The 25,117-nt window shown below is 54.1% G+C and overlaps 1 protein-coding gene across 2 annotated transcripts in view; it reads left to right on the forward strand.

Moving 5' to 3' along the window:
* Positions 1–25,117, forward strand: part of EPHB2 (EPH receptor B2) — a 136,108-nt gene that overhangs the window by 98,849 nt on the left and 12,142 nt on the right. Inside the window, exons 6-12 of one of the 2 annotated variants that reach the window (XM_071575935.1) lie at positions 11,212–11,336; positions 19,841–20,003; positions 20,602–20,710; positions 20,873–20,940; positions 23,450–23,572; positions 23,926–24,173; positions 24,793–25,008. In XM_071575935.1, the coding sequence (XP_071432036.1) occupies positions 11,212–11,336; positions 19,841–20,003; positions 20,602–20,710; positions 20,873–20,940; positions 23,450–23,572; positions 23,926–24,173; positions 24,793–25,008 (1,052 nt within the window). The remainder of the gene's footprint in view (positions 1–11,211; positions 11,337–19,840; positions 20,004–20,601; positions 20,711–20,872; positions 20,941–23,449; positions 23,573–23,925; positions 24,174–24,792; positions 25,009–25,117) is intronic. The other variant, XM_071575936.1, reaches the window with a different exon arrangement.

Below are 25,117 nucleotides of genomic sequence, written 5' to 3' on the forward strand. Positions count from 1 at the left end.
CAGATGCTCTGACACAACTTTCTCCCCCACATCTCCCCATTCCTGGCCCTGCCCTGTGCCCTCTGGACTGGCTGGTGCCTTGCAGCATCATGGTGCATTTCCCTGCCACTCTGTCTTCAGCCGGGGTCAGGCAGTTAATCCCGACCCCGAGCGCAGCCGCTGCTGCTCAGGGGTAATTGAAAATGCCAGAATTCCCTGCTGACCCTCCCATAATAAAAGCAGTGCCCCCCAGCCGGTAACCTGACACTCCCGGGACCAGGATCTGTCAGGAGGGCTCCAGGAGCTGCTGGAAAGCTCCCAGCTGTTCACCTCACTTTTCCCCTGGGTGATTTCAAAGTGTTGCCGGGGAGAGGCCACGGGCAGGGCTGCCTTTGCTCTCTCCCCGTGCTGAGTGTTTTCCAGAGCAAATGTTGACTCTGTCTGACATGACATGGGTTAGTGGTATTAGAGTGATCAGAGATAGGGGTTTGCTGCCTGTAACCTGACTCTCCCAGCTAAGCTAGCGCAGGAATGGGGATGCTTTGATTTTCCCGGGATCTCCTTGGCTCTGACCCTCTGGCAAGGAGTGAGTGGCTGAGCCTCGGGACTGGCAGGTGAAGGGGGGGATGGCTGCAAAATGGGGAGCAGATTGCATGGCAGCGTTTCAAATGGGCAGAAAGATGATGAAAGAGAAGCTGTGGAAAGATCCTGCTGTCCCCCCAGCAGGCTGGAGCCACACAGTCCCACCAGGGGCTCCCAGGGAGCACTGCAGAGGATGCTGCCAGCTCAGGCTGAACCCCTGGGCTGTTCCCTGGGCTGCTCCCTGGGCTGCTCCCTGGGCTGCTCCCTGACTGCACCCCTGGGCTGTACCCCGGGCTGCTCCCTGGGCTGTTCCCCGACTGCATCCCTGGCCGTATCCCTGGATACACCCTGGGCTGCTCCCTGACTGCACCCCTGGGCTGCTCCCTGGGCTGCTCCCTGACTGCACCCCTGGCTGTATCCCTGGATACACCCCTGGGCTGCTCCCTGACTGCATCCCTGGCCGTATCCCTGGATACACCCCTGGGCTGCTCCCTGACTGCATCCCTGGGCTGCTCCCTGGGCTGCTCCCTGACTGCACCCCTGGGCTGCTCCCTGGGCTGCTCCCTGACTGCATCCCTGGCTGTATCCTTGGATACACCCCTGGGCTGCTCCCTGACTGCACCCCTGGGCTGCACCCCGGGCTGCTCCCTGGGCTGCTCCCCTGGGCTGCGCCCTGGCTGCATCCCTGGCTGATGGCACCACCCTCTCCCAGTTTATTCCCTTTCCAGCAGCAGTGCAGCTTCCCAGCCTGCACTGTGTGACCTTCCACGAGTCTCAGCAGCACCAAGGCTTGGAAATGGCCCTGGAGTGCCATGGACATTGTCCAGTGTGTCACTGGAGCTGGGCTTCTTTCACAGCATCACCTCACTGGGAGCCAGACCTGCTGAAAACCAGTGGCAGCCACAGCCCCTGTCAGTTGTGTTGACCTCAGACACAGAAAGCTGGCCTTGGCTCTCAAAGTCTATTGGAAACAAGGATGTGTGGATGGATCCCTGGTGGGTCCCTTGGGATGGTATGAGCCACAATTTACTGACTCATGGAATCACAGAATTCCAGACTAGTTTGGGTTGGAAGCTCATCTCACTCCATCCCCTGCCATGGGCAGGGACACTTTCCATTAGAGCAGGTTGCTCCAAGCCACATCCAGCTTCCAGGGATGGGGCAGGTAGTGGTGGTATAGGAGGGAGGTCACCTTGGGATGTTGAAAAAGCAGTTTAGGAGAAGGGAATAGCTCCCAGAGGAAACTCTTGTTGAAAAAAAGAGAAAGGTGCCTCAGCAGCTGCCCTGAGCCTCCTGGTCCTGTTCAGAATTATGGTGTTGTGGGGAGGGGTTGAGGAAGAAGACACACGAGCTGTCTAAGAACCCTCAAAACAACTCAAAGACATAAAAGCAAGGAGAGAAATGGGCCTATTTCTTTCTCATTCCCCCAAAACAATTCTTCATTGTGTGATGCCCTCCTGCTGCTTTTTGTCAGCTTTATCATAATGAATTGCCCTAAGCTTTACAGAGCAGTTTTACCAATTACACTAATTTCAGATGCAGGGAGGATCTCTCACCCCTCTCCCAGCAGGACACACAGGGTGACAGGAAATGCAGCAGCAGCCTCGGGCCCTGGTGCGAGGAGTGAGGAACCAGCAGCCACCTCCTCCCTGCCCTGAGCTGGGGGCACAGCTGAAAAACACAGAGGAGGTGTCCAACTGAGAGGGAACAGCAGGTCTGCAGAGCTGGGGCTGAGGCTGGCCTGAGGCAGGGAGGTGGTCCTGGCAGCCAGGAGGGTCATCCACATCCTGGGGAGTATCACCCAGCATTGCCAGCTGGGCTGAGGGCACTGGGTGTGTTCAGCTGCAGAAGAGGAGACTGAGGGGAGACCTCACTGCAGGTACAACTCCCTCAGGAGGGGCAGAGGAGGGGCAGGCACTGAGCTCTGCTCTGTGGGACCAGGGACAGCACCCAGGGAATGGCTGGAGCTGTGCCAGGGCAGGGTCAGGTTGGATCTCAGGGAAAGGTCCTTGCCCCAGAGGGTGGTGGGCACTGACCAGGCTCCCCAGGGCAGTGGGCACAGCCCCGAGGCTGCCAGAGCTCCAGGAGTGTTTGGATGATGCTCTGAGGGACAGGGTGTGACTCCTGGGGATGGTCCTGTGCAGGGCTGAGGGTTGGACTCCATGATCCTTGTGAGTCCCTTCCAAGTCAGTATGTTCTGGGATTTTGGACACAAAGGAATATCAAACCTAAGTGCAGAGTTGAGAGGTGCATTCTGGCCACTGAGCTCAGTTTTGAGTTTTATGTTTGAAAAGGAAGTTAACAAAAATTGGAAATTGTTGAGGAGAGAGTCGTCAGGTTGATATGTGGGTGGATCAAAGTGCTCCAGAAACTCAGTCTGCTTAGATAGCAGAAGAGAATCATAGAATCATAGACTGTTTTGAGTTGGAAGGGACCTTGAAGTTCATCCAGTTCCAACCCTTCTGCCATGGACGAAAAGGAAATAATTTCATTATCTTTCAATTCTTACACAGGAACAAAATTGGTTTCTAGACTCCTCCTCCACAAAACTCAGAAAAGTTCCAGCAGTTGGAAAGTGAGGTCCATAAATATCAACCTGAAAATAATAATTGCCTTTTCAAAGAGAGCTTGAGGAAAACCTCCCCAGAGCCACTGTGGGCTCATCATTGGCTGAAGTCCTCAGAGGAAATGGGGTGTGTGTCTCTAACATACTCTCAGGGTCAAGCATAGGCATTTCAGCTGATTTGAGCTCTGCCTGAACTCCATGGCCAGTCCAGTGCAGCTGTTCAGACCTGGATGTTACGGAAGATTTTCCAGGTTTTCTCCTAAATTACTGTGTTCTTGCACTGTCTGTTTGTGCTGCCCTGGAGTTTGCAGTTGGTGGGACCTTCTTTCAGCTTTTCCTGTCATTGAGAAGTTACTGTTTCTCCTGGAAAACTCATATTTCTTTCCCTCTTGTAATAATCAATTTCCTTCTCTCCCTTAATCTCTTTTTATCATTTCCAGCAAGCCCAAAAGAAGTAACTCTGTATAAATGTAAAATTCTGGCTATGGCAATCCTGAGGCTTTGCAATGCAACCAACACACCCCTTTGTTCCTGCAGGACATCAGGCAAGTCCTTATTTACAGAATCCAAAGCCTCTTGTGGAGGATCACCTGGTTAAGCTGCCTCTGTGGGGTGGATCTGGGCCAGCTGAGGGTTTGGTTTCTCTTAGCTGAGGCTGTCTAAGTAGCCCTGAGGTTGGTGGCCATGGAGGTCTCTGCTCCCCTACCCAGGGAGCTGTTGGCCTGTGTGTGGCAGCATCCTCTGTCAGAGGGAGACCTGGACATGCTTTCCATCAAGGATACAGACCTGGAAAGAGAGATGTGCGTGTTCAGGATCTTTGAAAAAGCTCTTCTTAAAAAGAGAAGAAGCTTTTTCATAGAAGTGACTTCAGCTTTATGACCAGGGCCCAGACCATCCCTTTTGATCTCTTCTCCTTTAGGAGACATGCTGGATGTGCCTCAGCTACAGTGCCTGGGAGGCAGGACATGGGAGGGCTCATTTGCAGGCATGTGGCAGAGAGAGATTGTGCTTTATGGCCAAAAATTTTCATTTTACTTCAAAAAGACCAAAAGGGTAGTGATACAGAGGGTCTGGTCATTAGAGAAGCCCCTTCCTTGGAGGTTGAAAGATTCACAGCTCTGCCTTCCTTGGTGTAGTGTTGGGACCATCATGTGTCAGACAGGTTGGACCAGAGACTCTGGGAGTGCCATCCCACAGCACTCCTTGGATTTGGTGGTTTGGGGAACTGGAGGGTGCAGGGGGAGAGGAGGGTTCAGTCCACAGGGGAGTGTGTCCCCTGTCAGCCTTCACTGCTCTGTGGACCACTACTCAGCTGGACCACTTGGTTCACCCTTTCTCCAGCATGGTTTGCAAAATAGAATGGCATGGCATGGCATGGCATGGCATGGCATGGCATGGCATGGCATAGAATAGAATAGAATAGAATAGAATAGAATAGAATAGAATAGAATAGAATAGAATAGAATAGAATAATTTCAATTGGAAGGGACCTACAATGATCATCCAGTCCAACCTGGCCATGAATGATGCACCAAAGCTCCTTACCTGGGTCAGGAGCACTGGTCTGGGAGAGGCCAGAGCACCCCAGTGACTGGTTCCATCTGTCTCACTGGTACTGAGCCCACCCTCTGGTACAAACTCAGCCTGAAGAGGGAACATGCCTTTCCTTGCCTGGTACCCTCCTGCTTGTTCAGAGCCTTGGTTCAGGATGCCTCAGATCCACCTTGTCACTGGCCAGACCCACTTTGGGGTACACAGGAAGCCTCCTTGGCCTCTGTGAGGCTGAAGCTGCTACACTGATTTTGGAAAGGTTAAATACTCCTGAAGAGCCTGGTGGCTCTGGTGCTTCTCTTGCCAAAGCCCATCATGACCATACATTTCCTCCCCAACTGATGTTTGACCTTTCCTGGGAGACAGTCAGTCAAGCAGGACATAAGATCCCAGTTTTTCCTTGAAAATGCCTGAATATGCTGTGGTAGAATTTGAGACATTCGTGCCTGGCCATGTTCACCCTGTGGCATTGAGCTGGCATGGGTTGAGAGGACACTGTCCTGAGCTGTCTTAGAATCCCAGAATGGTTTGGGCTGGAAGGGACCTTAAAAATTATCTCATTCCACCCCCTGCCATGGCAGGGACACCTTCCACTATCCCAGGTTGCTCCAAGCCCTGTCCAACCTGGCCTTGGACACTTCCAGGGATCCAGGGACAGCCACAGCTTTTCTGGGCACCTGTGCCAGGGCCTGCCCACCCTCACAGGGAAGGACTTCTTCCCAATATTCAATCTAAACCTACTCTATTTGTTTGAAGCCCTTGTCCTGTCCCTCCATCCCTTGTGTCCCTCTCCAGCACTTTGGAGCCCCTTTAGGGGTTATAAGGTGCCCTTGGAGTCTTCTCTTTCCAGACTGAACACCCCGACTCTCTCAGCCTTTGCTCATAGGAGGGGTGTTGCATTCATCTAATCATTTTCATTACCTCCTCTGTACCCATTCCAGTGGGTCCATGTCCTTCCTGTGCTGGGGACTCTGGAGCTGGAGGCAGCACTGCCAGGGGGTCTCTGAGAACAGAGGGGCAGAATCCCCTCCCTCCACCTGCTGCCCATGCTGAGGAAGAGCCCAGGGCACAGCTGCCTTTCTGTCATTCCAGCCTTGGTGGTGGGTCCCTGTGTGCCCCTCAGGGGGTGATGGACATGCAGCTCTGCTGGCAAGGCCTGGGAATGGGGAACCTCTTGGACCCCATCCTTCCCAGGTGTTCCCAGTTTCTGAGCTCAGGCATTTCTGTCACAGTGTGTGGGCTGCAGAACAGCCAGACAAGCAGAGCCATCAGCACCCCCAGGCTGCTCAACCACCCCCTGACAGATCAGCACCCCCAGACTGATCAGCACCCTGAGACAGCTCAGCACCCCCAGACTGATCAGCACCCCCAGACTAATCAGCAGCCCTTGACTGATCAGCACCCCGAGACAGCTCAGTACCCCCAGACTGATCAGCACCCCTTGACTGCTCAGCACCCCCAGACAGCTCAAACCCCCTGACAGCTCAGCACCCCCAGACTGATCAGCACCCCTTGACTGCTCAGCACCCCTAGACTGATCAGCACCCCGAGACAGCTCAGCACCCCCTGACTGAGCAGCACCCCCAGACTGATCAGCACCCCTTGACTGCTCAGCACCCCTAGACTGATCAGCACCCCGAGACAGCTCAGCACCCCCTGACTGAGCAGCACCCCCAGACTGATCAGCACCCCCAGACTGCTCAGCATCCACAGACAGCTCAGCGCCCCCTGACTGATCAGCATCCTCTGCCTGATCCTGCAGTGCCACCCCCGAGCCAGGGCAGTCAGCTCAGCTCGCAGTGGATTAAGATAAACTACCAAAGCCCCAAGCCCAGCCTTGGCAAGGGTCTGGCTGTGATCAGTGTCGTGTGGCTTGGGATGATGACCACAGAAATGTCCCTCACATCCCTCCTGTGCTTCTGCCCCAGAGGGGTCACCATGTGAGAGACATTGGCTTTGTACATTAGTGGATTTTCATTAAGCTTGTTTTACCCTCCAGTGGTGGTTTTGGCTTGGTTTATTTCTCCAGCAATTTGGAGAAGCCACAGGGCTCCTGTAAGAGGAATCTGAGGCCATCCCTGATAAAAAGGATACAGAAAAGTGCTTTTCAAGGGCTGGAGTGATTCATTTTGCCTCAAAATGGTGTTGGGGCTCGAGGGTTTCAGTCATGAGAAGTATTTCCATGTGCTGTGGAATGAAGCTCTGTTTATTTTTTGCATTGTTGCTACAGCTGGAGACATCATATGGATAAATCTGCCTCTGCTGACACCTTTGTGGGTGATGCCTCAGGGTGATGGTGGCTCTGGGAGTGGGGATGCTCCTTATCTGATCTCCTGTGTGTGTCACAGGGCACACTCAGCTCCTTGCGCGTCGGTGCCACGATGCAGCTGAAATGTTTCCTCCCAGATGGACCTGGGAAGGTCACCCTGGGGTCTGGGTGACTCCACTAAACTGGTATCAAACTCAGACATCCAGTCCCAGCCCATCCCATCCCTGATTCACAGATGTGGGAGCCTCTCTCTGTGCCCCAGGCCCTCACCTGGGTGAAGGTGTGACCAGGACCACAGTTTGGGGCACTGCAGAGTTCAGTGCTCTGTTGGCCAAAATTGAGGACTGGGACTGGGGCTGGAGCACAAGGTGTGAGGGCAGCTGAGAGCTGGGGCTGGAGAGGAGGAGGCTGAAGGGCATCTACCTGCAGCTTTCCTCTTCAAAAGGATGGTTGAAGAGAAGACAGAGCCTGACTTTTCCCTGAGGTGCATTGTGAGTGGAGAGTAGAAATCGCCACAAGGAGCAATGAGCAAAGTTCCAATGGAATGTGAGGAAAAGTTTCTTCTCCATAAGAGTGAGGCAGGTGGGGCTGGTGCTCAGAGAGCCTGTGGGATCCCCATGCATGGACATACTCAGATCCAGCTGGACACAGTCCTGAGCAAAGTGATCTGATTATGAAATTACTCAGCCAGTCAGTGGGACCAGAAGCAACCAGGGGTCACTTCTGACCTACTCCTTCCTCGGATTTTATCCTTGTGCACTCCCCTGATGTCAGGAGCAGTTACTGAGGAGACACAGTAGGGAGGTTCCTGCCCATCCAGAGATACTCCCTTGCCCCAGGTGTAGGAAAAGAGCTGAAGTTGCTGTAGTCATTCATCTCACCTGCCTCCTCCCACCATGCACCACATTTTCCTCATTCAGGCTCATCAGATGAGCCCCACCTCATGCATTTGGGTCCTTCTCTGGGCCAGACCAGGACAGGTTCATCAGGTATGAAGCAACATGGCCCTGTCTGTTCACAGATGAGTCACACCATCTTCCTGTGGCTTCCTCAGCATAGCCTGGAGAGGCAGGAGCCCCCTTGGAGGAGCCCCCTGGCAGGAACCATGTACTCCCAGATTGGGGGGCAGTGCATGGAACTGGAAGCAGAACATCCCAGAGACCTCACTCCTACCAGAAGGAACCTGAAGCTGAGGAGCTTCTCGAGGCCACTGAACCTGTGTCTAAGTCCTGGGACGTTGCCACATCCCATTTCTGTGGTGGGACAGGTCTGACTGTGTGTGGCCCCTGTCCTGGAACAGCCTGTCTAAATCGTGGATGTTGTCACATCCCAATTTTGTGGTGGGACAGGTCTGGCAGCCCCTGTCCTGGAATAGCCCACGGGAGTGTGGGATCAGTTCCCTGAGCAGGTGGCCAGAGAGACCACAGACTGTGCTGTCCCCTCAGTGCAGTGCCATCCTGCTGCAGGGCATCTGGAGCGTGGTCACATCTCCCTTCCAAGGCTTGTCTCCAGAGAGAGAGAGAAATGTGTGTCTTGAAAATCGCAGATGTCCTATGATATCTGTGTTGACAAGGAAGCAGCAAGCTCTGGCAAGAGCTGACAGGCTCCAGAAATGTTACCTGTGTTTTATCTTAACACCAGCATGAGAAACTGTTCCCAGGAGTTTGTATAAATATGTGGCCTCAAGCTGTGGGACGGGAGGGAGCAGTGCTGTGTCTGTGCAGCCAGGGCAGGGCCGAGGTTACACTGAGAGTTTCAGACTGGTGGCTAATGGGGCTTGGCTTAACCAGGAATGGATGGAAGGATCGGTCTCAGGGTCTGTTAGAATCCCAGAATGGTTTGGTTTGGAAGGGACCTACAAGTTCATCTCATCCCAACCCCTGCCATGGGCAGGGACACCTTCCACTAGACCAGGTTTCTCCAAGCCCCCTCCAGCCTGACCGTGGACACTTTGCAATGATTGAAGTCCTCTGCTCTCCTTTAGTTTTCGTAAGTTCCTGGCAAAACTGGAGCTCAACACTCTGCTGAGGCTCATCCACACCAGGATTCCTTCAGGAGTGGGAAGGCCCAGGCAGGTAAAGGGAAATGGTGCAGCAGTGTAGTGGCAGGTCTTGCTTTACCCATACCCAGCCCCTTGGCACACAGACACTGAAGAGTGACCATGGATCAGAAAAATGGCTTTTGTTGGTGTCTGTGAGAGGAGTAGCTCAGTGGTAATTCCTTGCAGTGATGTGCAGGAACACGCTGGTGCCTCACTGGTCCAAGTACCACAGTCCTCCTGCTGCAATCCCAGCTGGCACAGCTCCTGTTGCTGCCCGTGATGCCAAGGGGAGCCAGCCTAGGGGTGGGTGAGAGGCACTGCTTTGTGTGCTGCTCCTCTGAGCTGTTTCTCAGAGCTGTCAAATGAGTTGTTCTTCCATGAAATATTGAAAGGGTTGGACTTGGTAAAAGCCCATCTGAGTGCAAACCTCTCTGCATCCATTTGTATCCAGGCCTGGCATGCAAGTGATGGGGAAGCTTTCATGCTTCTGCTCTGCAGTCCTCTCCCACCCCTGAGGCCTCCCCTCTGCCCTGGAGCTGCTGGAGTGGTGAGTCTGCACTGGCAGACATGCCAGGGCTAACGCTCGGATGGAGTTCACACTCTCCAGGGCTGGGTGAGGTCTGGAATGGCCTTGGACTGACAGATGTGTTGGCAGTGCTGTGGACAGGCTGGGCACAGGGTGGGCAAGGACACGTGCTGGGCTCATCAGCCCCAGTGCAGTGGAGAGGAGGCAGCACAGGCACCTGTGTGTGTGTCAGCCCCTCTGGGGGCTGGGCAGCTGCAGCTGGTGCTGCAGTGCTGTGGCATCTCTGCTACCAGTACCTGGAACCAGAGGACCACAGGTTATCCTGAGCTGGGAGGGACCCACCAGAACCATCCAGTCCAACTCCTTGCCCTGCACAGACACCCCAGCAATCCCACCCTGTCCCTCAGAGCATTGTCCAAACACTTCTGGAGCTCTGGCAGCCTCGGGGCTGTGCCCACTGCCCTGGGAGCCTGTTCAGTGCCCACCACCCTCTGGAGGAAGAACCTTTCCCTGAGATCCAACCTAACCCTCCCCTGGCACAGCTCCAGCCACTCCCTCAGGTCCTGTCGCTGCTCACAGAGAGCAGAGGTTGGAGCTGCCCCTCAGGACGAAGCTGCAGGCAGCGATGGGCTCTGCATCCCCCTGATCGGATGGATTGGGAGCAGCCCAGGCTGGTGGCTCCCCTGCCCCATCCACAGCCGGAGTTGGCTGCAGGTTCCCAGGGAGGTGGCAGCTCCACGCCGTGGTCCCAGCCCCACGGGCCTGTCAGCACAGGTCCCCAGGACAGCTTTCCCACGGCGTGGCACCAGCTGTGCCCGCGCCGTGCCCACCTGGCCCCGTGTCAAGCCCCACTGGCAGCGCAGGGCGTGCAATGGCAGCTGCGGGGCCCGGGCAGGGCCCTTTGTGCTCGTGGGACCAGAGGCTCTGGGGGCAGCGTGCAGGGGCTGGGGCGGGTGTGCCATTGTCAGCGTGTCAGGTCAGGTTTGCGTTGCCTGCTCAGGCTGCTGCATCACCTCCCGTGACTGGCATGTGCGACCTGCAGCGCCAGCGCGGCCAGTGGAGGAGCCGCGCGCCTCCCGCGCCCACCGCAGCCTGGGGGGCTTCTCCTGAGCCCTGGGGAACTTCTCCTTAGCCTTGAGGGGCTTCTCCCGAGCCTTGGGGGACTTCTCCTGAGCCTTGGACGGCTTCTTCTGAGTCTTGGGGGCCTCTCCTGAGCCTTGGGCGGCTTCTTCTGAGTCTTGGGGGCCTCTCCTGAGCCTTGGGCGGCTTCTTCTGAGTCTTGGCAGCGTCTCCTGAGCCTTGGGCAGCTTCTCTATGCAAATGGAAAGTGCAAACCCGCCGCTTTCCCCATGGCCAGCAGGAAGGGTTGTATGTTACTGAGCTGGGGGTGCTTTTCCCAGCTAGAATAAATCTGTGCTTGCTCCAACCCTGGGCTCGTTTTGCCTTGGAATTACCCATTTTCCTGCTGGAGAAACTGTCTTATGTTTTTTCTAATTACAAACTCAGCGGAAACATTTTTTTCTCCCCTAACTGCTTTCTGCAAACAGCAAAATCCAGGATCTCCTGCCCACTGAACAGCCCTGACACTGCTGGGAGTGAATTCCAGAGCTCCAAACAGCAATGACCCACCTGACCACCTCCAGCCGGGGCTGTGTGCAGGTGTCTGACTGAGCTCCCTCTCTGGCTCTCTCTTCCAGCTCCTTCTGCTGTGTCCATCATGCACCAGGTGAGCCGCACCGTGGACAGCATCACCCTGTCCTGGTCCCAGCCCGACCAGCCCAACGGAGTCATCCTGGACTATGAGCTGCAGTATTATGAGAAGGTACTGTGGGACCTTGTGGGGTTCACCCACAGCTTTTGGGGGCAGAGGGGGCAGAGCTTTGCTTAAGGGTGTAACATCACCTGCAGCAGTTGGTTGATCAGTAGATTACTTCTCTTGCTGCACTTGGCCACATGGATGGCAGTGGCCATCAACCCTCCAGAGTCCAGCAGTGGTCCCAGTGACCCAAGTGTGGAAAATCTGCTCCTCATTCAGGAGGAGCTTCTTCCTTCTCCCTTCACCTCCACAGCACTTGGAGCAGATGGGCCCATTGCAGGGAGAGCTTTGGGTAGCCAAAGTCCAGGGCCTGATTTGTCTCTTTGCTGTACTGGGGCAGCAGTGGGGAATGGGGATGGGTGAGCCGGAGCACACTTTTTGGGTGTCCAGTCTTGGAGATTTTATGGAATGTTGTCCCTGGTGCATTTGCACCAAAGGTGAGTTTGGCATCTGTTTAGCATCCTGAGCCCGGGTGTTGTAGCAGGAGAGCCTGTCCCACGCTCCCATGGGGGTCCACACTGCACTGTGGGGGCAGTGGGAAAGAGTCCTACAGCCCTGGCTCATCCATCCCAGAGGAACGTGGCCCTTCCACCACCTCCCTACTTGGGTGAGCAGAGGGATTTCAGTCTGGACAGTGCCAGGGTGTCCATCCCCTGGGGCTGCAGTTATGGCTGCTGAGAGACCTGAAGACCACGTAGATGTTGGTCCCAGGACCTGCCAGGCTCTGTTGGTGAACTTCATCCATGCAGCCCAGGGGATGTGGGGAGCAGGAGATTTCTCCTTCCAGGAATCTGCCCCCTTACACAAGAGCTTATGAACTATACATTATAAATTGCAAACTAACTAATTAAAAAGCTTTATGATTAAATGGAACTGAAAATATTTTTCCCAGCAGTTGCCGGAAGAAATGATTAATCCCCCCCACTGCCTGCCTGTGACCTATTTTCTCATCACCAAGAGCCAGAGGGAGAACAGGGAGGAGGGGGGGCTCCTTTGTAAGCTGTTAAATAGGTCCTGACCTATATTGCATAAATCACAGCCATTTATTTGACCCTTGGAAAGGATCCCAGAGTACGTGGCAAGATGGATGAGTAGATAACAAGACAGATCTGGAAAGCAGGAGGGGTCCTTTCCCTGGGGACCCTCAACGCAGAGGCAGAAGATCTCAGGGAGTTCATTCTTCTCCTCTTACTTTCTCTTAATCTCTCACCTGCTTTCTTTCATCCCTCTCCCCTCTGTTTCCGGGGCGGGGGGAGCTGTAAATATAGAGAATTTTTGTCTAAAACATTAAGCTGCTGGTGGTGCCAGTCTTTACAGGCACAAGGTGAGCTCAGGGCACAGCATGTCCCTCATGGTGGAGACAAGTGGCCCAAGGACAACACTCTCGGGCAGCACTTAAATGGCAGCAGGGGGGGAGCACAGAGGACACCACGTGCTCTGTCCTGGTATTTCACAGAGTCATGGAATCATCCCAGAATGTGTTGGTTTAGAAGGGACCTTAAAGCTCATCCAGTTCCACCCCCTGCCATGGGCAGGGACAATTCCCACCAGCCCAGGTTGCTCCAAGCCCCATCCAACCTGGCCTTGGACACTCCCAGGGATGGGGCAGCCACAGCTGCTCTGGGCACCTGTGCCAGGGCCTGCCCACCCTCCCAGCCAAGAATTCCTTCCCAATATCCCATCTAACCCTGCCCTCTGGCAATGGGAAGCCATTCCCTCTGTCCTGTCCCTCCATCCCTTGTCCCAAGTCCCTCTCCAGCTCTCCTGGAGCCCCTTTAGGCACTGGAAGGGGCTCTCAGGTGTCCCTGGAGCCTTCTCTTCTCCAGGTGAGCCCTCCCAGCTGTCCCAGACTGGCTCCAGAGCAGAGAAGCTCCAGCCCTTGGAGCATCCCCATGGCTTCCTCTGGACTTGCTCCAGCAGCTCCATGTCCTTCCAGTGCTGGAGACCCCAGAGCTGGAGGCAGGGGGGATCTCACCTGAGCAGAGCAGAGGGGCACAATTATTTGAACCTTGGGGTACGTTTTTTTCTGGTTCTTTGGTTGAAGAACAGCAGGGCTGTGGCTCCTCCCCAGCCAGGGGGGTGTGTACACAAGGACACTCTGTCCTGCTCTGGCTGCTGGGCCAGAGGTTAGTCCCTGAATCTTGGGTTAGTCCTTGAATCCCAGGTTAGTCCCTGAATCCTGGGTTAGTCCCTGAATCCCGGGTTAGTCGCCAAATCTGGTTTAGTCCCTGAATCTGGTTTAGTCCCTGAATCTTGGGTTAGTCCTTGAATCTTGGGTTAGTCCCTGAATCTTAGTTAGTCCCTGAATCCCGGGTTAGTCCCTGAATCTTGGGTTAGTCCCTGAATCCCGGGTTAGTCCTTGAATCCCAGGTTAGTCCCTGAATCCCAAGTTAGTCCCTGAATCCCAGGTTAGTCCCTGAATCTGGTTTAGTCCCTGAATCTGGTTTAGTCCCTGAATCTGGTTTAGTCCCTGAATCTTGGGTTAGTCCCTGAATCTTGGGTTAGTCCTTGAATCCCAGGTTAGTCCCTGAATCCCAAGTTAGTCCCTGAATCCCGGGTTAGTCCCTGAATCCCAAGTTAGTCCCTGAATCCCGGGTTAGTCCTTGAATCCCAGGTTAGTCCCTGAATCCTGGGTTAGTCCCTGAATCTTGGGTTAGTCCTTGAATCCCAGGTTAGTCCTTGAATCCTGGGTTAGTCCCTGAATCTGGTTTAGTCCCTGAATCTTGGATTAGTCCCTGAATCCCAAGTTAGTCCTTGAATCCCAGGTTAGTCCCTGAATCCCAAGTTAGTCCTTGAATTCCGGGTTAGTCCCTGAATCTTGGGTTAGTCCCTGAATCCTGGGTTAGTCCTTGAATCCTGGGTTAGTCCCTGAATCCCGGGTTAGTCCCTGAATCCCAAGTTAGTCCTTGAATCCCGGGTTAGTCCCTGAATCTTGGGTTAGTCCCTGAATCCCGGGTTAGTCCTTGAATCCCAGGTTAGTCCCTGAATCCCAAGTTAGTCCCTGAATCTGAGTTAGTCCTTGAATCCCAGGTTAGTCCCTGAATCCCGGGTTAGTCCCTGAATCCTGGGTTAGTCCTTGAATCCCGGGTTAGTCCCTGAATCCCGGGTTAGTCCCTGAATCCCGGGTTAGTCCCTGAATCCCGGGTTAGTCCCTGAATCCCAGGTTAGTCCCTGAATCCCAGGTTAGTCCCTGAATCCCGGGTTAGTCCCTGAATCCCGGGTTAGTCCCTGAATCCTGGGTTAGTCCTTGAATCCCGGGTTAGTCCCTGAATCCCGGGTTAGTCCCTGAATCCCGGGTTAGTCCCTGAATCCCGGGTTAGTCCCTGAATCCCGGGTTAGTCCAGCCATTGCAGGGCTGAATTTTGCAATCAAAACCATTTCCTGGCTCGCTGGGAGCAGTCCCAGAATGCAGGGCTTTGGCTGTGCCGTGCTTTTCCCCTGTGCCCCATCAATCCTGCTGTTGGATGTGGTCTGTGGCACATCCCAGGTGTGCTCTCACTCCACTGCCAGTCTCTGCAGAGGTGGTTTCCTTCCAAATATTTCACTGCAAGCTGTCCCTTGTGCTTCTGAATGCTCAGCAAAGAGCTCTGGAGCTGGTTAGGTTGTTTCTGGTGGATTTTTTTTTTTCCCACCAGAAAATTGTATTTTATTTTCATGAGAACAGCTGAAATGAGGAATAGGAGCATACACATTTTGTATAAAAAGCACCTTGGCTGTTCATTTTGAACTGATTCACTTCTATATAAAGACATAAATTAAATTTTAAAAAATATAGAAGTTATTTTAGCATCGACAGAAAAGAGCTGCTCACAATACCTGAAACAAAGGAGTATTTTTGTTTCCCTTTCACAGATTATTTATAACATTGCTATTCTTAGGTGCTATTAACAGGGCCTGTACAAAGGCAACATTAGGAGTGTCTTTCAGGTGGAGCTGGAGCAAATCCATGCAAGTCCTTGTGCAAACTCTGCCTGATGTGGCTGCTCTCTGTGGTTGTTAATGTGTGTTTTTTCCACTTCCAAGAGGCACCTGCCAATGTTTGTCTTGTTAAAAAGTGTGTGTTGTCTTCATGTGGAAAGGGCGTAGCAGTTTTTAGCCAAAGTTGCCAAACTCATCCCGGAGTGTGGGAACTGGAGACCCACTGTAGTGTCAAGCACTGCAAAGAGTAATTAGCTCTCTTCATTATGCAAAATGATTGGGCTTGATTATGCTTTAAGTCACCCATTTTGTAATTGTTTGAAGACATTCAGCCCAGTTTGGTCACCAGTGTAATATTTGGGAGGCAAAGGAGCCCTTTGATGTCTCCAGCCCACACTGGGGGAAGGGTTGGGGGTGAAGGGTGGGGAGACACGACCTGTGCCAGCTGGAGCTGGAGCTGGAGGTGTAAGTAGAGCCCTGGTGGTGCCCAGGAGATTGTGGCCAGAGCCCACCAGCCCCAGGAGGGGGTGTTCCCAGGGCTGGGACCAAGGTTGCTGCAAGTTCTGCTCCTGAGCTGGCTCAGGGGACTTCCCTGCCCATGGCAGGGGAGTGGAATGAAATGGTCTTTAAGGTCCTTTCCTACCCAAACCATTCCATGATTCTCTGACTTACTGGACTCCATCTTGTACTGCTGGGCACCAAAATCCCTGAGCCCAGAGTGGAAGCCTCTGCCTGGCACTTCCCACCTGTTCCCAGGATGGAGCAGGAGCTGGGATGCCCCTTCACCCCGTGCTGCCCAAACCCCTGGAGAGGGCTCTGTCTGGGGAAAACTCTGTGAGCAGGAAGATGAAGGGGAAACCTTGCCAGGGAACCCCGGGACAGTTTTGCTGCATTATCAGTGCCTGTCCTGGGCCCACACTGGAACTGTCCACCATCCTGGACTGTCCACTGTCTGAGACTCAGTGTTCTTCTGAGAGGCATCCAGACACTCCTAGCACTTGGAATCAGAGAATCAGAGAATATTTAAGGTCATAAAAGACCTGCAAGATCATTGAGTCCTACCTTCACCCCAAAGCCCAATAAACCTTATCTCCAAGTGTAACATCCACTCATTTCTTGAACCCTTCCAGGGCTGGTGTCTCCACCACTGCCCTGGACAGCCTGTCCCAAACCCTGACCACCCTTTTCATGAAGACATTTTTCCTCATATCCAACCTGAACTTTGTCGGGCACAGCTTGAGGCCATTTCCTCTTGTCCCACGTGACTGGATACGTGGCTGAGAGGACGAATGCTCTCGAGATGTCCCCACCAGTGGTGGAGCCTTGGGAGGGTCTGGGCTCTGTGGCCTGCCTGGTCCATCCCCAGGGTGGCTGGCAGGGCCCTGTCCCCACACCTGAGCATCCCCAGTCCCTTGGGGCCAAAGTGCAGCTCTGTGGTGGGATGGTCTGGCACAGCCTTGGTGTGGCTGTGGCCGTGTTTTTCCACAGCAGATTGGGCTGTTCAGGCACACAGAGCTCTCTGCCAGATAATCCCAGTTGACATTTTGTCTTGGCTTTTTTATTTTTAATTTTTTTAAATACGACTTTTTAGAAGCAATTTTTGCAAATCCTTTTGGTGTCTCACAGTTTCAAGAAACTCTTTCTCTGTTGGCCTGACTTTGGTTTCAGCTTCAGTTTGACTCGTGGGAAGGGGAACCAGCTGAGGATTCAAAATAAAACCTACAAGGAAATAAGTGTGTTGTTTTGAGTAGGAATTTCCAAACTCAAACCAAAATCAACAGGAAAAAGACAAACACCACAAGCCTGTGAAAAAAACCAGCTTGGACTTGGACTTTAAACCTCCTGAGTTGCCCTGGACCTGCTGGAGAAGCCCAGAGGGGCAAAAGGAGAGAAGTGTTTGAGGTGAATGTACAGGTTCTGGAGAGGTGATGCCAAGGAGAAAGAACAGGTTTGATAAGGGAGAGAGGAGAGGTGTAAATGGTTTTTCCTTGTGGTTTTGGATTAAAGGAGAGTACAGTGAGCACAGCACACCTTCCTCAGACAGGCACACATCCATCTCCCAGGCCATCAGCTGCCCCATTCCAATCAATTTAAAGTCCTCCAGGAGCAGGGATGAAGTTCTCCGAAAGAGTCAGACAAATGATTTTAAAACAACTCTGTTGTTACTGCCATCCGAGGGCCTGGGAGGATTCATCCAAGCCCCTGAGCTCTAAAACTGTAAACATTTCCTGACCTATTTCTCTCCTGGCCTGCCTGTGTGCTCATCTCGCCTTGATCTGTGTGTTTGTACTCAAGCTTTTCTTTGTCATTAGTTTGATTCCCAAACACCCTGGTGATAACGGAACCTTCAGTGCCAGATCCTGATGGATAAAACTGAGGTAGTTTTTTATAAGAGAAAAATCAGTAGTGGAGGTCTCCAGTTGCTTCATAAAATCATAGAGTGGGTTGGGTTGGAAAGGACCTTGAAACTCTCACTTCACCTCTCCTGCCATGGGCAGGGACACCTCCCACCAGCCCAGGTTGCTCCAAGCCCTGTCCAACCTGGTCTTGGACACTGCCAGGGATGGAGCAGCCAAATCTTCTCTGGGCACCCTGTGCCAGGGCCTGCCCACCCTCACAGGGAAGGATTTCTTCCAATATTCCATCTAAACTGACTCTCTTCTAGGCTAAAGCCATTCCCTGTTGTCCTCTGCCTACTTGCCCTTGTTTGCAGAGCTCCTCTGCATTGTCCTGCAGAAAGAGGTGCCATCAGCATTTCCAGCCCTCAGGTTTGACCCAACACTTGAAGAGTGTCACTGCTGCCAGCCCCTCTCTGCCCAGCTGTCACACCACAGCACTGCTTAGCACTAGAAGAGATTCACTCTGTTCCAGGCCAGGCTGGACGGGCCTTGGAGCAACCTGATCTAGTGGAAGGTGTCCCTGCCCATGGCAGAGGATGGAATGAGATGAATTTTAAGGTCCCTTCCAACCAAACTGCTCTGTGATTCTGTGATCATGAGGTCTCTCTCACACCTCCCTGATAGGAGGGTGGACCCAGGTGGGGATCAATCTCCTCTTCCGGGTAACAAGTGACAGGACAGGAGGATGTAATCTCAGGCTGTGTTGGGGAGGTTCAGGTTGAGCATCAGGAGGAATTTCTTCACTAAAAGGGTTGTCATTGGAAGGGGCTGCCCAGGGAGGGGTTGGAGTCGCCATTCCCAGAGGTGTCCAAGGAAGGACTGGACTTGGCACTCAGTGCTAAGGGCTGGGGGACAAGGTGGGGTGGACTCGACAATCTTGGAGGTCTTTTCAAACCTAAATGATTCTTTGATTCTGGGGGACCTTCCTTCTGCCCCTTCATTACCCTCTGTCCTTCAGCATTCCACTGGAGGAGCTGGTGAGGAGGAGTAGATCTTTTCTCCTTGCTGGGAGTTTCACTCTGACCTCGTGTTCCCATGGGACAAGCAGAAATCCCTCCCATCTACCCCAGTGTCATTTCAGAACTGGGACAGAGGCCAATCCCTTGATCACACTCTGTGTTCCCCTTCTTGGGTTCCACAAACCTCATGTCTGACTTTCTGCCAGTCCTGGCCTGTGTGAGGGTGCAGGGTGGGGGTCCTTGGGCTTACTGAGCCCTTTGCAGTGACTTGAAGTGAACAGTTATCAGGAGACTCATCTGTAAACTTGCCAGCTCAGATTTTGAGCTGTCAGCTGCTGCTCTGTTCCACCTGGTGATCCTGGCAAGGCAGCCTGACCTGCCAGATCCAAGGTGCCACCAGGAAGGATGAGCACCTTCGACTCAAAACCCAGTGCCTGCACCTCCTTTTATCAGGGCTCATGCCCACAGCTTGGCTTTCCTAAGATCTCTCTCTCTTCCAGAAGCATCGTGCTGTTTGCAGAGATTACTGCTTTGCTCTGACTTTTGGGACTTGGTGGCTGCCAGGCTTCTGGCCATCTTGCTCTGACCACTTTCAAGACCCTCTGAATGTGGTCCTGTCCTTCTCTGCTGACCTGCTTATCCGTGCCCCTGGGTGGGGCAGAGACTGCCTGTTCTGTGCAAGGAGATCCTGCCCATCCACTCGTGCTTCTGGATCCTCAGCTAAGGGCATAGTTCCTAAGGGCAGCGATGGATCCATCCCCTGCAATGGTGCAATGCCCTCTGTACTGTTATGGTGTGACTGCTGCAGTCCTCAGCTAGAACTGCAGACAAGGGGCAGGGCAATCGTTTGGAAATAGTCTCATTATCACTTTGAAATATGCTCTTGGGTTCCCCAGCTTTAGAATCTTGGCCATGGCCCCTGGAAAAGTAGGCACTGAGCAGGGCCATGGAGTGCTCCAGATACTTCTGCCATGATCCAAAACATGGTGTTCAGGTGGGCTTTGCCTCTAGCACAGGCAAAGGGAGATGGGGAAGCGAAAACTAGAGAGGGTGCTGAGGCTGGATCAGGCACAGGGGGAGGGGGTGAGGAATGAGGTGTTTCTTCAGAGCCATGCTCTCCCTTCCTTGTCTCTCTACCTACACTACCCTGGTCTCCTGCCCTTCCTCCTCCCATAAGTGCAGTGCCCAGTTCTGGACTGATTTTTCTGATGATAGATTTTTATTTTCTTGGCAGGATCTGAGTGAGTTAAACTCAACCACAGTGAAGAGCCCCACCAACACTGTGGCAGTGCAAAACCTCAAAGCTGGCACCATCTACGTGTTCCAGGTGCGGGCACGGACCGTGGCCGGGTACGGCCGGTACAGTGGGAAGATGTATTTCCAGACCATGACTGAAGGTGAGTCTCTCACCTCTGAGTGAAGGTGACAGGGGTCCTGAGAGCCATGCAGGGGATGGAGGTGTACTGGCAGCAGTGCTGTCCCCTTGCTGGCAGCCCCTTGAGCAGTGTGTTGACAAGTCCACGTGCATTTATTCAAGACCTTGAGAGGCTTGGCCATGGTTGTCTGTGCAGGCAATGCCATAGTACGGTCACATTTCTGCCCACCTTTCTGCCATGGGTTTGGAAGAGGGAAAATGTGTCTTCTACATGCACAGCTGGTGATGACAAACACAGAGCCAGGTCTTACTTTTCTAAATTTGTGCTGCCAAATAAAACAGGCCAAGCCAGTTTTCTGGCCCCAAGGCCAGGGACAAGGCACTGCACATATCCATGGGACTGAACCTTCCTCACAAAAGGGATAGCTCCATCCAACCTTCCTGCTGGGGAACATCCCCCAACCTGAACCAGGCCTGGGACAACACTACCTGTCCCAGACCAAAGCCATGGCAGGAACCAACAGCCATGCAAATGTGGACCCTGCTCAGGGACATGCTCTGAATTTGATGAACTTGTGAGTGATGCCACATTAACCCATTCCCTGTTCTTCATGCACCAGCTGAGTATCAGACCAGTGTGCAGGAGAAGCTGCCGCTCATCATCGGCTCCTCAGCGGCAGCGCTTGTGTTCCTCATCGCCGTCGTCGTCATCGGCATCGTGTGCAACAGGTAGGTCAGTCTGAGCACATGCCCTGGGCTGGGCAGGGGCAGGGGTGGGCACTGGGGATGGGGGGGCAGGGTCGGGGGAGGAGGGGCACAGGAAGGGGACAGAGATGCCCCTGCCCAGCACTGTGGGGCCCATGCTGTGCTCAGGTCTCCCTTCCTTTCCAGAAGAAGGGGCTTCGAGCGCGCAGACTCGGAGTACACCGACAAACTGCAGCACTACACCAGCGGCCACAGTAGGTACCACGGGCACCTGCCCTCCTCAGTGCCCCTGCCCACCCCAGTGCCCCTGCCCTCCTCAGTGCCCCTGCCCACCCCAGTGCCCCTGCCCACCCCATGGCCCCTGCCCTCCTCAGTGCCCCTGCCCACCCCAGTGCCCCTGCCCTCCTCAGTGCCCCTGCCCACCCCAGTGCCCCTGCCCACCCCATGGCCCCTGCCCTCCTCAGTGCCCCTGCCCACTCCAGTGCCCCTGCCCACCCCAGTGTCCCTGCCCTCCTCAGTGCCCCTGCCCACCCCAGTGTCCCTGCCCTCCTCAGTGCCCCTGCCCACCCCAGTGCCCCTGCCCTCCTCAGTGCCCCTGCCCTCCTCAGTGCCCCTGCCCACCCCAGTGCCCCTGCCCTCCTCAGTGCCCCTGCCCACCCCAGTGCCCCTGCCCTCCTCAGTGCCCCTGCCTGCCCCAGGTGCCCGCTCACTCCTCGATGTGTGCTCCTCTTCACTCCTCCCTTGTGGGGTTGGGCTCAGGTCCCCTTCCCAGGGCAGTGTGTGCATGTGTGGGCAGAGCAGCTCCTCACTGCCCCTGATTCCTGCCCTGCTCCCAACCCTGTGTGCTGGCAGGAGCCAACCCCTGTGCGTGCTCTACAAACCCCTGTGACCCAACACACCCCCCAAAGCCTCATCCTCTTCTGTGCTGCAGCTCCTGCCACCACATTGTGTCTTGCTCCTCCAACTCCTGGGCATTGCCCATGTGCTGGGCAGCAGTGAGACCCCTTCCCTGGCCTGTCCATCTCCTGCAGAGTGCTGTCCTTCTACAGGAACCCACACATCTATGCTAGAGCCCATCCCAGATTCCCAGTAGACAGGAGATATATCTATATATAGGTACATATATATAGGTATAACATGCCCTCTCTTGCAGCCTCCCTTTTCCAAAATCCCTGTGCAAGGCACTCCCTCAATCCAACATTCCTGCTCCCAGCCTCACTGCACACCCTGCCTCACCCCAGTGCATCCTCCTTCCCCCATCCCTGCAAGTGTCCAAGGCCAGGTTGGACAGGGCTTGGAACAACCTGTGCTTGTGGAAGGTGTCCGTGCCTCTGGCAGGAGGTGGAACAAGATGAGGTTGTTCAGGATTCCTTCCAACCCAAGCCATTCCAAGATTCTATGATTAACCCCTGCCTGCATGTCCCTGAAATCCCTTTCTCCTCCATCACTGGAGACATGTGGCTCTAATCCTGCATTATTCCTATCTCAGTTGTTATTTTCCTCATATTCTACTTGTAGCTTCAGGATTTTTGGCCTTTTAATGCCTTGTTCCTGTTCAAATCCAGACCTTGCTGAGAGCATGGAAAACACCAGTAGTGTTTCTGCTCAGGACTCACTGTTGCTTCTGCATTTCCCTGGGAAACACCTCCCAGAAGGCAGAGCTGTGAGCTGCTGCCCTGTCCCCAGCAGCCTGTGCTGGCTGCCTCGCTGTCCCTTACCAGGAGAAAGGACACTTTGTAGGAGGGATTATGTGCATGCAGCTTTCAGGTGTTTGTCAGCCCAGGCTGTAAACACACATTTCCATGTTCTCCTGGGCCTGGGGTGGGACATGGCAGTTCCAAGCTGGCATGGCATTAATGACTGTGCCTGCACCTCTCCGAACAGGCTCAGTGCCACAGGATGCACGTGAGCTGATAAAGGGCCTGGGGTGCCTTTTAAACACTTTCTCCCTCAACACACCTGTCCAAGGCTCAGTCCCTGCTCACTCCCCAGCAATAATTGCTGTGGGGAGACTACAGCAAATTGCCAAGGCCTGGGTAGTCTGTGAGTATTGCAGAACCCCCCTGAATCCACCCAGCACCCTGGAGTTGTTGTGCCTCTGGTGCTGTGTCGGGCTCCTTGTTTAGTGAGCTCTGAGCGCTGCTCTCCAAACATCCCCCATTTTGGACTGAGCCAAAGGCCAGAAAATGGGTATAGAATTGGTTGAACCAGAGGTAAGAGCTGTCCCACAGATAGTGTGGGATGTGCCAGCAGCAATCCGGCCTCACCAGGTCTCATGGCCATTGCCTTTCCCATAACATGTTACTGTGTCCTCTGCTCTGCCCAGCAGGAGGAATCTGATGCTTGCCATTTTCCTTGTGCCCCCACCACTTGTCTTGTTGGAGCTCCCAAGAGGGAACCCAGCCTTGGGGTACCTCCTCAGGAGAACGGGGCAGACTGGGCTGTCTTGCCCCTGGAAAGGTCACAGATCCCCGTGGAGGACTCAGTCTGCAGTCTGCAGTCTGAGCTCACGACACATCCCCCCACTGCCCCAGCAATGGCTTGTGGCCAGTATACAGTTAACTCAGCTGCAATAGTCCTGTGGAACGTGGCTGTGCATGTTCCTTCTCAAACTGTTGCTCTGTTTCTGCACCCTGCCCTTGAATATGCAACTTGCTAAGGTAGAAAGACCCTCACACAAACAGGTTTCTCCTTCCCTTGATGCCAATCATCCGTCATTCCAGTTGCCCCCATCTGTCTGACTGTCTCCTCACCTTTATGCAGTGACTCCAGGGATGAAGATTTATATTGATCCGTTCACCTACGAAGATCCCAATGAGGCTGTCAGGGAATTTGCAAAGGAAATCGATATCTCTTGTGTCAAAATCGAGCAGGTGATTGGGGCAGGTAGGTGACTGGGAATGGCTGGCTCCCCTCAGCACCACAGGCCCTTCGTGGTCCCAGGATTTGGGGAGGTTTTAGCCTTACCTGTCCTGGGAAGATTGGTGTCACTAAGGTCTGGACTAGAAGAAGCAGGGGAGTCCAGTGCTGGAGACACATGAACATCCAGTTCCCATGTGCAAATGGTACCATGTCCAGTGCTCTTTGCAGTGATGAGTCCATCTAGAAGAGGGTCTTGGTGTGGTGCAGGGGGGAGCAGAGATCAGGTGGTGGGTGGTCAGCTCAGGGCAGAGCTGGAGCCTGTGGGGTCCCTCAGGGAGCTTGTGGGAGACTGACCAGCACTACCTGTCTGTCCACAGGGGAGTTTGGTGAGGTGTGCAGTGGACATCTCAAGCTTCCTGGCAAAAGGGAGATCTTTGTGGCCATCAAGACCCTCAAGTCTGGTTACACGGAAAAGCAGAGACGGGACTTCCTGAGTGAAGCCAGCATCATGGGGCAGTTTGACCACCCCAACGTCATCCACCTGGAGGGGGTGGTGACCAAGAGCTCACCAGTCATGATCATCACTGAGTTCATGGAGAACGGCTCCCTGGACTCGTTCCTACGGGTACGGATCACGAGAGTGTGCAGCTCCAGGGACTGCACTGGCACACAGTGGCACTGAGGGAGCGTTCCCTTCCCAGTGCCAGTCCCTGCCCAGCATCCCCCTGGGGCAGTTGCTGCATGGTCCAGAGGTCTGTGTCTGGGGAATAGAGGTGGAGGTGGCACCAGGCCCTTTCATGTCTGTCCACTCATCCTAAGGAGAGGCTGTGCCTTCCTGCACACCCACAGGGGCTGTGCAAACAGGCACAGAGGGACAGTCTGATGTAGCTTTAACATAGAAGGACTTCACCTCCAGCTTCTTTAAGTATTTCTAGTTCTGAGCTTGAAGTGGATAATTGACTCTGTTGAAGGGAGATAACCTGCTTAATAGGAATAGATGGTCCCTTCTGAGCCCTCCTGTGCAGGGTGGGTGCACTATTGGGTGACAGCAGCCACCATAATAATGCCCTTGGAGTGTGTGAGGGTGGCTCCAACCCCTGTGAGCTCTCCACTCCCCTCGCTCTTCCTTTGGGAGGGATTGTATGTGCTCGTGGCAGAGCTGTGTCTTGCCATGAGTGTACAAAGAGGCTCCTGCCTGGCTTGACTTTGCTCCTCTCACATGGCCCCTCCCTGTGTTCCCCAAGCAAAACGACGGGCAGTTCACGGTGATCCAGCTGGTGGGAATGCTGCGGGGCATCGCCGCGGGCATGAAGTACCTGGCGGACATGAACTACGTGCACCGGGACCTGGCTGCCCGCAACATCCTGGTCAACAGCAACCTGGTCTGCAAGGTGTCTGACTTCGGCCTCTCCCGCTTCCTGGAGGATGACACCTCGGATCCCACCTACACCAGTGCCCTGGTAACGCTGCTCTGCAGGGGAGGGGTGGGGAGAAGGAGGAGCCAGAGGGGGAAAGGACTTGACAACACTTTTTCAGGGTGTCCACAGGTGGGAATAAGGTCCCAGATGG

The sequence above is a fragment of the Pithys albifrons genome, chromosome 22 (genome assembly GCF_047495875.1).
Source record: "Pithys albifrons albifrons isolate INPA30051 chromosome 22, PitAlb_v1, whole genome shotgun sequence".
Taxonomy (NCBI): Eukaryota; Metazoa; Chordata; class Aves; order Passeriformes; family Thamnophilidae; genus Pithys; species Pithys albifrons.